Here is a 17,647-nt window from a genome sequence, read left to right as displayed (position 1 = left end):
GGCAGATCGGCCAGGACCCTCGGCCGCCTGCCGCCACATCCCATGGATGGCCAGCTTGGCCAGGCCCAGTAGAAGACCCACCAGGAGATCTCCCGCATGCTCAGCCCCGCGTCACACCGGGTGGCCGTATACCAACATCATCAGGCTGAAGTGCAGCCAGAACTTAAGCAGCAGCCCCCTCAGATACGCAAAGAGGGGCTGCAGCCTCTTGCATTCTGTGTACGCGTGGTACACCGTCTCCTCCCGGCCGCAGAAGTGACAGGCGACCGGAGTATTGGTGAACCAGCTTAGGAATCGGTTCCACGGTACCGCCCGGTGCAGCACCCACCATCCCAGGTCCCCGACGTACAGCGGGAGGACTCCCTCATATAGAGACCTCCATCGGGGGCCCCCCTCTCTGCCCGCTGGCAACACGGCCCGCCACGGCATGTCCAGCCGGCAGACCAGGGCTCAAAATCACTCCCACCCACAGTGACCTACCCAGCCTGGGCTGTGTCCACCTGATCTACCTGAGTCTAGCTTTGGCCACATAAACAGTTAACTCCCCATTTCAACAGACAGTTCCAGTTAACGATATGAGGAAATGGGCAGCGAAGATTGTTCCTCATTTTATTGTGACTCAGTTCTAAGTGTTCAAGCAGATGTAGATCTCCAGCTGCGAGAAATATTTACTGTCAAATACAGTTTCTTCACACACATTGCTATCTTGGATTTTCTATCAGCTCTGCCTGAATCAATTGCCTTCATTAGTGCGGACAGGTTGGGGACACTTGAACACAGAAGCAATCACGAAGAAAGTACGCCAGCGGCCTTGATATGTCACCAAAGACTCTTACAAATCTCTATAGATGTACAGTGGAGAGCATTCTGACAGGTTGCATCACAGCCTGGTATGGATGCTCCAAAGCACAGGGTCACAGGAGGTTGCAGAGTGTTGTAGACTCAGCCAGCTCCATCACAGGCACAACTTTCCCCATCAGCTGTGACCTTTTCAAGAGGAGGTGCCTCAGGAAGGCAGAGGCATCCATCACTAAGGACCCTCACCATCTGAAACATACTCTCTTCTCATTACTACCATCAGGGAGGAGGTACAGGAGCCTGAAGACCCACACCTGATGATTCAGAAACAGCTTCTTCCCCTCCACCATCAGATTTCTCAATGATCCATGAACCCATTCTTTTTTTTGCACAATTTATTTATTTTTGTAATTTACAGCAATTTTATGTCTTTGCACTGTACTGCTGCTGCAAATCAACAAATTTCACATCATATGAGTCAGTGATAATAAATCTGATTCTGTTCCTGATTCTGAATTTCCCGGCTCTGCCCTGTCACTCCAGTGGTGGAGGAGCAGCAGTTTGCTGAGATTTGCAGCATTTCAACTGGGAAATCTGCTGTCAGATCCAGCTGCAGATTTGACCTGGTGCAAGATCCAACGTTCACTTCCCTTGAACTGGGAATCTATGTCTTTGAGAGAGAAATTCAAGAACAAGGTGAATTATTTGTTTTTGCACCAATGTTTTAATGATTTCAATTAATCTAAATGATTTTACATGTGCTATTTTTCTTCTTTTTAAAATTCTTCATAATCTTACTTTGAATTCTTTATTTTATTGTTAATAGTTTATAAATACTTGTGAGTGTCCAGGGGATTCAAAACATTGAGAAGCCTTAACCGGGGTCCATTTGATGTCCAGCACCTTCTCCAGACAGACTCCTCAGTGACACTTTAATCAGATTGGAATGGTCCTGAAGATTATGTGAAGTGACATTTCTGAGAACCTCTTGCACTTCCTCTTAATCTCAGCCAAATAAAAGGAAATAATATTTAATGTAAATGAGGCTGACTTAACCATGTCACCAAGGTGAAACAAGCTGTGAAGTGCAAGCAGGAACTCAGTTCAGCTGGTATTTTCTGTTCCTGCTCCACTTCAGCCCTTCTGGACACCATGAAGGTGCTGCTACCTCAGGATTTCCTCAGACTCACTCCACTGCCACTTGGTCCTTCCTCCCTCTTTGGTTTACTTTCTCAAACCCTCCATTCTTCAGAAATGAACCCAATTCCCTCTCCAAGCCATGTTGTCTGTCTGATCCAAGGGCCTTTCCTGATGAAATGCTCCAGAGGCAGGGTCCGTCACTGATAAAATCACCAGCACCTCGACCTCATTCAAGATTTAATCCTTGCCCCTTACTCCCTCGGTACTACCTTCACTGGTCTCAATCCTAAATTCAGGAATTCCCTCTAAAAACCCTCATAAATACAAAGTAATGTGATGCTCTGCAAATGCAATGCAAGGGCCTTCTTCACCATTCCTGGCAAATGGCCCTCCTGATCTCTGGAATCATCTTCCTTGCTCACCTCATCAATGTTCCAAAAGGAACCTTATTCTTCCTGTGGTTCTGTGTAACTGAAAGTTGTGCATCAGAGTGTAGTTGAGGTCACACCCAGTATCAACAGATTTGTGCTGAGAAGAGGTACACTTGCATACACCCGCTACATTGTTTCCTGATTTGCCTTCGCTCAATTCCTCTCTCCCGCGTCTCTCATCTCCTGGACCTTCCAGCTGTGGGGGAGCAGGAGGCTTCACAGGTCAGGAACAGTGAAACTTGTGTCAGAATTTGGGGCATGATTAGAGTTCAAGGCAAGAGGCTCCCAATTCTATGGTGAATTGAAAACCCTGATGTTATAAAATAACTCCCAGTGTAAAGCGTAAAGCATCATAAATTACCATGAGTTCTGCCATTTGAGATCATCCAGCAACTTTTGAAATGCAGGTCTGTTATTGACCTTCCCTCTGCTTTCTTTTTGAGCTCGCTAGCATCTTAGGTCAGGAGTGCTCAATGCCAATAATGTCACAACCCTGAGCTGGAAAGGAAGAGGAAGCTCACATGTCCTGTAATTTCATAAGAGACTACATCACCGACTGAACCTGAGGACCTCAGCTTGTCGTGTCTCACTGTGGTCAGCCTCTGGACTCATTCACCAGTGTCTTCCTACAAGGTAGGCGACCTCACTGCAGTCTCACTTTGGCTAAAGGGGTGATTCACACGGGATCTAAACGTTCAGAGTTCTTGTACTGTTTGACAATTCACTCTTTGAATTAGTTTTCCTGTTTCAGTCTGTTTCACCTTCGATTAAGCAGGCGCAGCAAGTCATTATTTGTTTGTCGTGAGAGTGAGAACCTCAGTTTGTTCGTTATCACTGTGCTCGGAGCTTTGCTGCTCAGTCTATGGACTCCTTCACCAGTCTCTTGGGTGGACGACCTAACTGCAGTCTCACTTCAGGGAAAGGAGGACCTTAAATGGGATCTAAAAACTGAACACAGCATTCCGAGCCTTTGTACCTTTTGATCTTTTGCCCTTGCAACCAGTCCTTCTGGAACACCAGTTACTCCTCACAAGGACAAGGATACCAAGTTCTTAATTATTTGGATTTCTCTCCCTTCTCCTAAAACTACAGTAGAGGAGCTTTTTTACAACTAAGTCATGGTCATTTACTCTTTTACTGATTTGAAGCCTTCCTGCTTGTTGCCAAGGTAATATCAACCTTCCATCCACAATTTGATTTATTTTTCTGGTTTCCCAGGTGATGGCCTGGTTCTAATTGAGTTTTTCATTGTCCTACACATTGCTGGTACATATTTGGTTCATTGCTTGGTCGGTCAGGTCCAATTTAATTGAAACACCTGAGAGAGCAATATTAAGCAGATGAATCATTGTGAATAAACTGGGTAGGCAGCCCTTGGTTTGGGCTTGACAACTAGTTCAGTAAGTGTGATACAGGGATCAGAAGAAGCTCTAATTGCCCTCATAATTATCGAAGGGCCTGTACTGTGCTGTAATATTCTGTTCTAAATTAGTTTATTATTATTACATGTATCAAAATACAGTGAAAAACTTTGTTTTGCATGCCACCCATACAGACCATTGCATTAAAACAGTGCATTGAGGTAGTACAAGGAAAAACAATAACAGAATTCGGAATAAAGTGTTACAGTTACAGAGGAAGTGCAGTGGAGGCAGACAATAAGGTGTAAGGCCATAACGAGGTAGAGAGTGAGGTTAAGAGTCCATTTTACTGCACTAGGGGACCGTTCAATAGTCTTATAACAATGGGATAGAAACTGTCCTTGAACCTGGTGGTACGTGCCCTCAGGCTCCTGTATCTTCTGCCCAATGGGAGGGGGGAGAAGAGCAAATGTCTGGGGTGCAAGGGGTCTTTGATTATGTTGGCTGCTTTACCAAGGCAGTGAGAAGTGTAGATAGAGTCTTCTGCCTGAACCCCACAATGTTTTAACTGAGCTCAGAAAATAAAGCAATTGTATCCTGCAGCCTTCAATACTTACACTGAGTGAATTTATTTTCTCTTTTTCAGCATGACAAAGCAATGTGTGTGAGGTGGTGCAATGTTCCTGCACTGAGAACCTGTCTCTGACCCACTGTGAGCAGCAGTTCATCTGCCCTTGAAGAAATCTGCTCTGGAAGTCTGCGAACAGAATTACTGTCAACAGAAAGTTGTTCAGGTGTTGTTTTTCAGAGGAAATTTTAACCTTGTCCCTGTGTACCCTGTCAAATAATGGTTCCTGATCCTGGAGGACTATTCCAGGAAGGACTAGTGTGTGGCCTTGCTGTCAGGATCAACATTGCTTGTGGCCAACCACTGAAACAGATGTTTTGGTGTAATATTTCATCCCTGTTTGTTGGTCTTGCTGTGCACTGACTGGCTGCTGGATTGCAGCAGTGAGTATGTTACAGTGGTGAAGACCACAAAGGAAAGGCCTGTTCCTACAGTAATTATGTGAGGTTGGTTGTACAGGGCATGAGGCAAAGGAATTTGAACCAGTGACAATAAAACATTTGTTCATCTACTGCAAACTACTGATCTGATGCACCTTCCCAGATTGGGGAAGTCTGGGCAGGTGGGACCAGAGGCAGGGATTGGGTCAAACATTTCACCTAGTGATGATGGGACTCAAGTGGGTTTCTGCTGCTCAGTCTAAAGTTGCACGTAATTTCTTACAGGGAGTCCACAAAATGAGGCTGAGGTTTCTCTGCGACAGTTTGCCTGCTGGTTTGATGTTCGGTTTCTTTGCTTTTCTACTTCGGCCTGTTTCCACATGGGGTAAGAGCTTTCTCTCCACCCATCACCAGCACGTTGCTTTATTTTATCATTGTCTGTGTGAACTCACACCCCATTGTCACACTTGCTTTCCTCTCCAAGTCCCTGAAGGTGCTGCTCCCTCACAAGTCCATGCCACCGTTGCTGGAGATCCGGTTCTGAGCCCCTCCAGTCAGGTCCCTCCCCTCCTACTGCACCGACACGGCTCTTACCACAGTCAGAAGTGACATCCCGTGAGCCTGTTGCAGAGGGAAGCTCTCCCTTGTCACCCTGCCCAGCCTGTCTACAGCCTCTGACACGGTTGTCCACACCATCCTCCTCCAACACCTCCCCACCACAGTGTAACCGGGTGGAACTGCCCTCGACTTATCGATTAGGTCACAGCCCCAGAATCACCCACAAACTCTTCACTTCACACTCCCGCACAGTTTCCAGTGGCACAGTATCATGGCGGTCAGCACTGCCTCCTCACAGCTCCGGAGACCCGGGTTCGACCTTGACATCGGCCGCTGTCTGCGTGGAGATTGCACGTTTATATGTGTCTCCGCCATGGTGCTCTAGCTTCTTCCCAAATCCCAAAGATGTGCATTAGTCAGTGAATTGGCCACTATAGGTTGTCCCTCGTGAAGGTAAGTGACAGGAGAAGGGGGATGGGGGTGGATGCTGGAGATGGACATGATGGGAATGTGAGAGGAAAAGTGGGATTTAGTGCACTAGCCTCCATATCCAACACATCATTCTCTGCAACTTCCACCACCTCCAGCTGGATCCTACACCAGGCAATTCTTCCCCTCACCCACTCTCTCCACTATACAAAGAGTCTGCTCTCTCCGCGACTCCCTTGTCCCTTCCCACTGATAACCCCCCCCCCCCCCCCCCCCCGGCACTTATGCCTGCAACCGCACCGAGTGCTACACCTGTCCCTACACTTCCTCCCTCAGCACCATTCAGAGTCCCAGGCAATCCTTCCAGGTGAGGCAGCACTTCACCTGTGAGCCCGAGGGTGTCATTTATTGCTCCCAGTATGGCCTCCTGTACATCGGTGAGACCCGACACAGATTGGGTGACCGCCTTGTCGAGCACCTTCGCTCCGTCCGCCACAACAGTCAGGACACCCCGGTGGCCGCCCACTTCAATTCCACATCCCATTCCCATCCTGACATGTGTATCCATGGCCTCCTCTACTGCCACGTTGAGGCCAGGCGCAGGTTTGAGGAAAGACACCTCATATTCCGCCTTGGGAATCTCCAACCTGATGGCCTCAACATCGATTTCTCTAACTTCCATTTGCCCTGCGCCTTCTTTTTCTCTCCCCTGCCCCCACTCCTTTGTCTTCCCTTATTCCTATGGCTCCCTTCCCCTGCCTTAATGACCTGCCCATCTCCTCTCCTCCCCTCCATCCTTTATCCCACGGTCCACTGCCCTCTCCTACTGGAATCCTCCTTCTTCAGCCCTTTGCCTCTTCTACCTATCACTTCTCAGTTTATTACATGTTCCCCCGCTCCCCCACCCACCTACCTTCCCCCCTCGCCTGGGCTCACCTATCCCCTGCCTGCGTGTACTCCTCCCCTTCCCCTCACCTTCTTATTCTGGCTTCTGCCCTCTTGCTTTCCAGTCCTGATGAAGGGTCTCGGCCCGAAACGTCAACTGTTTATTTCCCTCCATGGATGCTGCCTGACCTGCTGAGTTCCTCCAGCACTTTTTGTGTATTGCTCCAGATTCCAGCATCTGCAGAGTTTCTTGTGCCTCAGGGATTTGGTGCTGATGGTCAGCATGGATGTGTTGCCTGAAGGGCCAGTTTCCATAGCGCGGGACTCTATGATTCCCGTTGAATCAAATCTGCCCTGGACCCCTCCGATTTCCCATCCTCCTGCTCCCCTTCAGCCAAAGATTTGGCATTCCTTTTGTTCGCTGTCAGCACCAGCTCACCACCTCACCGCCGCTTCCCTCAAACTTTCCACTGTCTCAACATTTCTTGACAGCATCTCAGACTCCCGCTGCCAAATAAGCAGGGATTTCCTTCGGCAGAATAGGAGAAAGCCTGAAGCCATTGGGCTGGATCACCCTGGACCCTGCCACAGTCCCCAGGAGCCCTCACTGATCTGTTCCAATCCTATGGGCTGGACCAGTCTACCCACTGAATCTGGGAGGATTCCCGCCAGACAAAACAGGCGACGAGTGCTTCAGTGAATGCTTCTTGAGGCCCCATTACGCAGACCTGTGGAATATCTGGGAATGGGAACTCAGACGCTCACTGCAGCTTTTGCTCTGTTTTCAAATGCCCTGGGTAATGAAGGTCACATGATGCAGTGGTTTCTCGGCGTGTATCAGCACAGCACTGCATTGGTACTGGTATTGGTTTATTATTGTCACTTGTACCAAGGTACATTGAAAAACCTGTAATGCATACTGATCGTACAGGTCAATTCATTATCACAGTGCAGTTACATTGAGTTCGTCCAGACTGCATTGATGTAGTACAGGTAAAAACAGTAACAGTACAGAGTAAAGTGTTACAGCTACAGAGAAAGTGCAGTGCAATAAGGTGCAAGGTCACAGCAAGGTAGATCGTGAGGTCAGAGTCCATCTCATCGTATAAGGGAACCGTTCAATAGTCTTATCACGGTGGGGTAGAAGCTGTCCTTAAGCCTGGTGGTATGTGCCCTCAGGCTCCTGTATCTTCTTGCTGATGGAAGAGGAGAGAAGAGAGAATGACCTGGGTGGGTGGGGTCTTTGATTACGAACTTCCTCTGGACTGAACTCCTCAGGGGAGGAGGTCTTTCCAGCTTCTGTGGGAGGGAATGACACTTTGTTTTTCTCTCTGTTCTTGCCCGGTTTTGGAGAACTGACAACATCCTGTGAATTGGACAAGACCAGGCAAAGCGTTGCCCTGTTTTTTGAGCAGAAAGTGAGTGTACGAGGACTGTATTCAGTTTTAGGTGATCATTGTGAAAACTATACTAGGCCAGATTATTCCAGACAGGCAGCTCTTCGTGGGCTGTGTCTGCATCACTGAAGGTTCTGTGGAATGTCAAAAATGACTGGAAGTCGAGAAGTAACTACTTTAGACTTGTGATGAAGGAACTGCATTTTAAGTATTAATTTTTACTTTGTTTCTCCTTCCAACAGGAAACACAAATCAAATTTATTTCATAGAAAATGGGGGTGATATTCTATTAAGGGGACCAGACAATCCTGGGAATGGCCCTGTTGTCTTGGAATGGAAACCACACTCAGGGCAGCAAACCCATGAGCTGATGACTTTCCACAGAACGTCGGCAGGCAACTGGAGCAGACATGGGAACAGGCATTATGTAAACCTTTATGTCCTGCAGGAGATACGTGGGAATCCGAAAACCATTAACCTGAGAATTAGGGATCCCATATTTAAACTCGCAGGATCATTCACTTTAATTCAAACACAGCCAAGGAAGCATATCTTGCAACAGCACGAGATTTTCGGGATCAAAAGTGAGTCACTAATGAGCATTTCTGTAATTCATGTGGGATTGTGGGGATCATGTGAGATTTCTTTCAACCTGAACAGCGTGACTCTTCTGGGTACAGTTGCGGTCCAGTGGTGGTTAATTTTCTGTATGAATAAACCTTGGCGTAGATTAAAAAATCTGGGGATCTGAGTTCAAGTGGAAATTTGGGATTTAAATTCAGTCAGTAATCTGCAATTAAAACTGAAACAGTTTATCTTAGTGATGATGTCCACAATGCTGCTGGACTGTTATTAAAAACTCTCCGGTTCACTGAAGTTTATCAAGGGGTGAAATCTGCCATCCTCACTTGGACTGGCTGATGAGTGACGCCGGGCACACAACGATGTGGTGACTGTTGAAAAGGCCCTGCAAGTCGTTCTGGATAATGAGGGAAGGGAACCAAATTCTGTCCTTGCAAGTGACGTTCACTTCCCAATAAAAAAAATCTTTTTAAATACCAAGGGCAAGGTCATTGTTCATTGCTTCTAAAATGGTCAACATGAGTAAAAATAGTTTAATAATCTCACCGAAGCATCTGCTGCGTGGAGCGTATTATGGTCTGCTCACCGACGCACTGTAGGATGGTTTGAATCTTGCTGTGAAGACCTGCTGTTATAATCCTCAGCATTGACTTTCTTGGACTTCGCCTGGGGGTTAACACCTTGAGAACATTCGGGAGACACCTAGCAATGAGAAACATGGATACCTTTTCTGAATCAGTAAAAATAGCAAAACTATTTCAAAGTCACCGGGCTGAACCTTGCAGGTTCCACCAGGGAACACGGTGTTCAGCAGGCATTCCCCTGCGTGAATGCAAACAAGTCCAAAACTTCCACCGTTTCCGAACAAAGAATTCATGAACTTGCTGATCGCTGCGGCACGAAATCTGCCAGAACTCCCTGTCGCTGCGCTCTGCATTCTTGCCTTCACGGATCGTGGCACAGAATTTAAAAACTGGGACTTTATGTTGCAATTTTACAAAACACTGGCACGACCGAATTTGGAGTGCGCAGTCCTGGTCGCCGCACTGTAGGAAGGGTGTGAATGCATTGGAGGAATTGCAAAGAAGGTTCATCAGGATGTTGAAGAACTTTAGTTATGGAGAGAGACTTGACAGGTTAACTTTCAGACGGCTGAGCGGTAACCAGATCGTCGTACATAAAACAATAAGAGGAATAGATATCAGAATCTTCTTCCCATGGTAGGGCTATCAAAACCAAGAGGGCATAGGTGTGTGAGAGGGAGAGGTATTGAGGGGATTTTTACACAGAGAGTGGCTGATATCTGGAACTGGCTACCAGGGGAGGTGATGGAACAAGACACAGTCGTTACATTTAAGAAACACTTAGACAGGCACTTCAATAGGCAAGGCACAGAAGGATGCGGACCTAAGCGGGCAAATGGGATTAGTGCAGACAGGCAGAAGGTTGGCATGGACATGATGGGCCGAAAGGCTCTATGCTGTGCTGAACAACTCCATGACTCTGCCACTCTATTCCCCGGCACTGACACCGGGAAAACTGCTGGCGGATCCGGTGCCCAGTTGGAACTGGTGCAGGATCCGTGAGGGCACTCATTTCACTGGAGAGTGTGCAGGCGTGAGACAGGAACAGCGGAATAAGAGAAGTCTCACGATTCTGTTCGTTTCTTTGCTGCGCCGATTTTAATTATTTAAAGCATTGTCAATTATTTTTATTTGTTACGAAATTTAGAAAACCTGTATTTATTATGTTTTAATAGATTTGGATACCTCTGAAAATCAGGGACATTCAGAACAGTTCCAAAAGATTGCCAAATTTAAGAGGGCAAATCTAGGACTGCGGCTTTGCCTCTGTCAGATGATTTCTCATTTGGTTTGTGGGCCGGGCTGGTTCTGTCCCACCCGTGAGACCAGATAACATCAGACGAGGACTCTTGTGTGACACAGTGCCTCCCAATCAGCTCCGGGGTGCTCTTGATCTGTATTCAGCCTAATGCATCTGAGCGCAACTTAGTGCAGGACCCTGGGGAATCCGGGCGGCGCCTCCCTCAGCACAACCCGGGCCTAGACCATCTGAAGACCAGGGAGGAGGCTAAACAGTGACGCCAACTGGGCAGATGGGTACAGTTGGGTCCTGAAGTGCCATCCTGGCCAAACTACGGCCCTGACTGTACTGGCCCTGGACCATTGCTCCGGAGGTGCAATTGCACCAGAGTTCAACAGAAAGTCAATCACTGTCTGGAACTGTCTGTAATGTCACGGATCCTGCACTACTTCCAACGGGGACAGTTACAGTCTGGAGTTTGATTATTTCTAGTCGTATTCCAGGAGGGACTGAAAGTCAGGGCGGGCATTTGGAGAACCCGCCTCTCCTGAAGAGCCGTTCCTCACGGAGGCTCAATGATTGGAGCCCAGCTCAGGTGTATTTAGGCAGCTTAGGAAGTTAAATAACGTCTGGGACTGTTATGACCTCACTCTGAAACTCATTGGTCTGTTTCTCACAGCTGAGGCAAGTCCACAGCGGTCTGTGGTGGGGAGTGACGTCACCCTCAGCTGTACCATCTCCAGACTCCCAGATACAGTCAGTCTCCAGTGGGAACCAAAGGACTCGTCCCAGCAGAATAGGAGGGACATTGATCAGATCCGCCTGAATAACACGGTCTATCTGATGGTCCGACACGTTACAGTGGAGGATGGGAAGTTGTATGCGTGTCAAGTGCGGGAAAACGGAAACATTGTTCTCACAAGCAAAGCAGATTTTGTTGTAACCAATGGTAAGTGTCAATAACTGACATTGGATATTAAAGAGACACTTGTGTGATTATGGTTCACGTAATAGTGCTTTCGGTGAACAGGACATCCGGGGCAATTTTCCGCATGGCTGCATAGATGCCGGTGTTGTACTCGGGCAGCTTGTCTGGAGGTGCAGGTAGCTCTGAAACAGAGATCTTCAGTGCACAGCTGGGATTCTTGTCTGATCCCATTACCTTTGTGAAATACACCGTTCTCAGGCAACTGTTGATATCAACATACTGGAGGATAGTTTGTAAGTTAGAGAAACAAAGGACTGTAGATGCTGGAATCTAGATGAAAAAGCAATAAGATGCTGGAGGAACTCAGTAGGTCAGGCAGCATCCGTGGAGAAAAACAGATGGTCAACGTTTCACCTCGGACTCCTTTCTCGCCACTCCCTTTCTCCTCTCTATACCAGCCATCTCTCCCCTCTCCACTCTCAGTCCTGATGCAGGGGTTCGACCCGAAACGTCGACAATTCCTTTCCTCCCACAGATGCTGTTCGACCAGCTGAGGTCTTCCAGCAGACCGTTTGTTATTCAGGGCGATGATCCCAGTATCACAGCACCTGAGTTCCTGGAATGACAGTGGAGGCCGTTCACGTCCGTTGCTACTTAGTGGGTGCATGAGGGTCCTGACATTTCAGGCCTCGGACTGCAAATTGGGGAGTGAAAGCTGCCTATCTGTGACTTGCTTTATTGTGTGATGGGCATTACACATCAACTACCACATGGGCGTGACAAAGTGAGGACAAGGGGGTCCAAGGCGACCGGAGACTAACCTCTGCTGCGTGGACGTTAACACACACACACGTTCGCACATACACGCGCTCAGACACACACGCACGCTGACACACTCTCACACATACACGCTCACACACACACACACACACATACACACACACGTAAGATTCATCAGAACTCACCTGGCTCACCTATCACCTGCCGTGTGCTCCTCCCCTCCCCCACCTTCATATTCTGGTTTCTGCCCTCTTCCCCTCCAGTAGTCCTGATGAAGGGTGTCGGCCTGAAACGCAGACTGTTTATTTCCCTCCTTGGATGCTGCCTGACCTGCTGAGTTCCTCCAGCACTCTTTGTGTATTGCTCCAGATTCCAGCATCTGCAGAATTTCTTGTATCTCCGTCAGGTTTGTCAACTCTGTTTGGGGTTGTTTCAGGAGGAGCATCACCTGAGGGGTTGTGTCCGACGTCTGATTTAAAATAAAACATCACGAGATTAAACCGTGTTGACGACCAACCGCCGATTACCAACCCAGATGGAGCCGAGAAGAACCCCAACTAATTCTTCAGTGTGAATCTGGCATTGGATCCTGCCATAAATTCCGGCCTCGCCTACGGCGAGGTCTGTCTCTCTCCCCCGTCCTCACGCCGCTCCTTCACCTGTGAATTTCTATTACATCATTTGGCAGCCCCCACCTTCAACCCCAGTATGGGGGAGGAGGAGATTATCTCTGCACGGACCCCACCATACCACGGCACGGGCGCCTGCAAAGATCTGAACCCCTCAAATTCAACGACGTGGACGGTTGAGTCCCCATGCAGAAAACCTCTGGGCTGGTCCCATTCGTGGTCTGAACGTCACTGGCTCTCACACCCTAACAGAGAGATTCATCTCTCGGGCCGCTCTGGGGAGCCTCCGGGAGGTTTGATTTCATTTTGGGATATTCCAGGACTATTGGAAGGGTTGACAACCCGAATGATAACACACAAAAAAAAACTCAACCTAATTAAACACAAAAGATGTTATTTTTATAAATATCTGATGTGGTTCGGTGTGGATTTCGTACAAGATGTCATATTTTGAAACTTGATCAGCTGAAGAAAACTCAAAGAATGTTGATATTAATATGGTTATGATTTTTTTTGGCTCTTTTGTGTTATACGGCAACTATAAAATTCTAGCATGTTTTTCATTATCTCTCTGACACAGATTTATATCAGCAGAGTTACACACTTTATCGCTCCGGCACAGATCACAGTGAACTTCACCTGATTTGTTTCCATAAATATAAAGTATTTTACTTTAATGCTGCGTGGACCTGGCGCTCACATCACCTTCAAGAACAGGAGAAGGAAGTAGCATCTGTAACATCCTCACAGTCCATCAGTGTCAACAGGGCCGACTTCGGGAATCGATTGGTGACCTCAGTGGAACGCTTTAACGGCAAGGATTTCAGTGTGAGGATTGTCCCCGTGCTGTTTGAAGACGCCGGAGATTACTCGTGTTCTCTGGGATCAAATCTATATCTGAACATTACACTAATCACAGTTAAAGGTAGGTTGTTAAAGAACGTTAAAGATACAGATAAAGGACAGAAGGTTGTTATCATTTTCAATGGTAAAATCATTGTGTGAAATGAAATGATTTTCTTGCTTCCAGTCACAGCTGAACCACCTGATGCAGTGACTGAGGGAGACAACGTTACCCTGACCTGCTCTGTGTCAGAGATCACTGATTCAATGAGACTTGTTTGGATCAATGGTGATGGCAAAACCGTGGGAGAGAAAATATTCAACGAACAAAGTCAGGAAGAGAAATCTTTCCAGCTGATTATTCCGAAAGCTGATGGTGTCCGGAGGAAATGGACGTGCTGTTTGCTTCATGAAAACACTCCCAGGTTTTTCATCCCACATTTCCTAAAGACGAACAGTAAGTGTCTCTGTTTTGCTTCTTCTGACCTCCATTGGAAGTTACTCTCACTATCTCTTCTCACTGGGATAACCTCCTTGTTTCAGTGACTCAGCTTTGACTCTCAATAGAGATCCTGAGTGCGGGTCGATCTTTGTACCAGACACAACCATTCATTCCTTGCACCCCAGTTCACTCCACGTTACCAACAAGTTCCATATTTAGAAGGGTTCAGACCACAGTTTGGAAGCACACAGAATATTGCACGGTGAAATTAACCACTCCTGACTCAGACACGCTGGGAGTAACTTTGAGTTTGGGTGACAATGTCTTGACTGATATCAGATCAGCCACTCATTTTGCATCTCTCCTGATTTGAGTTCAGAGTCAAATTGCTACAGCCAGAACGACTGCAGGAATGAAGGCAAGGGCGCAAAAACCATTGCCGGCCATTACAGAACATTACCATCCAGTTCCATGGTGTGTGGGGTGGGAGGAGGGAGGCTTGACCGCCAACATCAGGGTCCTGAGCCGTGGGGTTGCGGCCACTAATTACGTCTGTATATTGTGTGTTCCAAGCATGGAGAGAAAGCTAAAGACAAACGACGAGAGACAACGTGACAGGTCAGTTTCAGAGTTCTGCTCCAAATTACATTTGATAATCCGACCATGTCCAATGCCATGGGAGACTGGTCGGCAGAGTGTACTGGGAAGTTCGTCAACCTCCCGCTCCGGGCTCCTGACATGCACTGAAGATGTGATGGTTGGTAGGGTAATTGTCTGTGAAATGATCCTTAGTGTAGGTGGGAGGCAGGAGAATCAGGTTTCGTTGATGGGTAGATGGGAGGGAACAGGTTACAGGGAAATAAACGGGGCAATGGAAATTAATGGGATTGTTCAGAGAGGCGTCTGAACTCCATGGAGTGTGTGAATGGCCTCCCATGTTGTAAGTAAATGGGAGAAAAGAAGAGAGAAAGAAACAGGTGAAAATGTGAAATATGTCCAATTATGAAACAGGATGGAGAGCCCAGCTGAAAATATCAACTTTGTCCTTCACAGTGAGAACATTTCCGGACATTTGGATCATCGCACTTTCGGGATACTTATTGGTTAAACTGGCCGTTGCTCTTGGACTAATTTGCTATTCGTTGGGAATGAACAGAGGAAGAATTTTCATGAAATGTCAAGTAAATCAGAAAGGTGACACTGGTATTGACACAGTGGTTGTTCGTTCAACAGATATGAATTGCTAGCAATTTATATTTTAAAATGTTACGGAACTGTAAGGTATGGACGAGGAGCAGGAGTCAGCCACTTGTCCTTTAAGCCTGCTCTGCCATTCAGGGCGAACAGCCTGCATTCTAAAGGAACATTTCAACAGTCCCCTGTCTCAGCGATGGTTATTTTAATTCACAAGGACCACTTCCATAAAATGCTGCATGGAAGAAAATCTGTGGGAGACAATCATGTGGATGTTGGGCCGAGTTCTTGATCTCCACTCTGTCCACTGGGACATAGTTTTACAACTGCAGGGATTGACGGTGGTCCAGTGGTCCAGCCGTGTGTGGAGCTCGAAGAATCGTGACTGTGTGTCCCCAGTGAGCAATCTCAACTGGACTCCTCCTGCAGACACGCGGTACGGAACTGGGTTTTACAAATAGGAATGAATGACAGTGAGCCCAGGTCTCCCCTCTCCTTCCCAGAACCAGTTCACACCCTGAGAGAGCGGGATCTCAGGAGGGGGCAGTCTCTGTGCTCTCACTCAGCGAATTATTTGCAGCAGAGCGCCAGAGACTGGAACATTGCCAGAAAAAAAATCATCATGGATTATTGTTGCGAAAAAGGCATGCTTAATGGGTGAACAATTACACGAAAGGAAAGTTTTACTAACTTTCCGAGAGAATTGTTTAAATTCCCTGATGACTGCTTGCTTGGGAATTGTTCTGACTATGGTGAAGAAGCTGACCTAGAATCAAATTGGGAAGTATTTGCTTTTATCGTCGAATTATTCTTGTTGTACAGGCGATCAGGGACTTGAACTTTTCCCTTCTCACCCCAGTCACTGACCTGGCCATCTCATTGCTGAATCTGTGTTAAATGTACAACATCCGGTCAGTTAAAATAACTTATCTGACTAAATCATGTCTATCTTCTCTCTGCTTATGAACTGATCATGTTAAATATATTTCATTAAGTTGTATACCTACATATATTCTGAGTGGTAGCGAAGGAATAATTTCCCATTCATGGTTTGCTCTCTTTTGTTTACTTGATGTATTAAATACAAAAAGGCTCAGGTCGGTATAAAGCTTTTTTACATGTTAGAAGGTGTTAACCCAAAATCAAAGGGGGAAGTGAAATGTTCAAAGATAAATTGCTCGGCCTGCTTGGACCAAATCATAAAGAGTAAACATCAGTAGAATTGCTGCATAACTTGACTGAAGTTTCTTGTGGGAAATGTTGGAAGAGGGGGTGGGATGGATGGAGTGATGCAGTATCAGTTTGAACGACTCTTCTCTCCTTTTCCTGAACTCTGAAGGCTGAAGGTCTAGTCTACTCAGTCTGCCCTCAAACAGCAAACGCTCCAAACTGTTTTCAGGGTCATACCTCAATTCCTGCATAGGTAACGCTCCATATATCCAACTCCAGGCTCTGTCTGTCTGCTCTCTGGAGATCATTATATTTTACATTGGTGGAGATATATATATACTTCGTATTTACAAAAATTGAGGTGCGTATGGACGTATTTTGGAACTTCAGGACCCAACTGTACTTTGTATCAGTCAATCTGACAGTGCCCTTCGCCTCATTTAGATGTCAATACATCAGCGGCCCAGTAGGTGTCACTGTTTAGCCCCCTCCCAGGTTCCTCAGACGGTATTAGCCCGGGTTGTGCTGAGGGAGGTGCCTCCAGCACTCGGATTCCCCAGGGTCCTGCAGTCACTTGGGTTGGATCCGTGAGACCAAACGCTGCCTGACGGCATCCTGGAGCCGGTCAGTGAGGCCTTATCTGACAATGGGACCGAGTCCAGTGCTGTTCTGTCATGTGGATGGGACAGAACCAGCTCCGCTCCCACAAGTGTGGAGAATTCATCTGATAGCAGGCAAAACCACATCCCCAGGTTTGTCCTCTGTTGAAGCTGTCAAGCTGTTGGAATGATTCTGAACGGCCCGAAATTTCAATAGTATGCATGTGAATTAAAATGAAATAAACAAATATGTTTTCGATTTAATAAATATATTTTTAAATAGCAAATCCTTTGAAAATGCTTCAAATACCTCTGCGGATTTCCCCTAAACACAAACTCACAGAACCGTGTAACTTCCCTCTTCCTGCCTTTGCTCCTCGCCGCTGTAAATCCTCCAAGTGAAACGCGTGACCTCGTGGATCCTGCACCAGCTCCAACCAGGCAACGGATCCGTCAGCAGTTTCCCCTCCTGTCAGTGCCGGGGAATATCCGGCTCCACCCCGGGATCCATGCGGAGCGCAGCGGCGGGGAGCGCCGGCAGACTCACCGGCAGGAACTGTCAGCAAGTCCGGGAATTCCACGTTCGGAAATGTGGGCGCTGGAAGTCCTGAACTTGATCACATTCACGCGGGGAAATGCCGGCTGATCA

The 17,647-nt window shown here is 47.2% G+C and overlaps 1 protein-coding gene across 3 annotated transcripts; it reads left to right on the top strand.

Moving 5' to 3' along the window:
* Positions 1-2,885: 2,885 nt before the first annotated feature.
* On the top strand, positions 2,886-17,232 carry LOC127570088 (uncharacterized). 3 transcript variants are annotated; one of them, XM_052015366.1, is made up of 8 exons: positions 2,886-3,002; positions 4,377-4,524; positions 5,024-5,123; positions 8,250-8,591; positions 11,093-11,362; positions 13,331-13,675; positions 13,781-14,050; positions 15,089-17,232. In XM_052015366.1, the coding sequence occupies exons 3-8, from the start codon at positions 5,036-5,038 to the stop codon at positions 15,280-15,282; spliced, it is 1,509 nt and encodes a 502-aa protein (XP_051871326.1). In that variant the 5' UTR covers positions 2,886-3,002; positions 4,377-4,524; positions 5,024-5,035; the 3' UTR covers positions 15,283-17,232. The 3 variants fall into 3 exon arrangements, with proteins under 3 accessions (XP_051871326.1, XP_051871328.1, XP_051871327.1); XM_052015367.1 differs by lacking the exon at positions 2,886-3,002 and adding an exon at positions 3,014-3,537; XM_052015368.1 differs by lacking the exon at positions 5,024-5,123.
* Positions 17,233-17,647: the final 415 nt, after the last annotated feature.

Source organism: Pristis pectinata, chromosome 4, assembly GCF_009764475.1.
Source record: "Pristis pectinata isolate sPriPec2 chromosome 4, sPriPec2.1.pri, whole genome shotgun sequence".
NCBI classification, from domain to species: domain Eukaryota; kingdom Metazoa; phylum Chordata; class Chondrichthyes; order Rhinopristiformes; family Pristidae; genus Pristis; species Pristis pectinata.
Note: the sequence above shows the minus strand (reverse complement) of the source record. Positions and strands in the feature narration are given on the sequence as shown.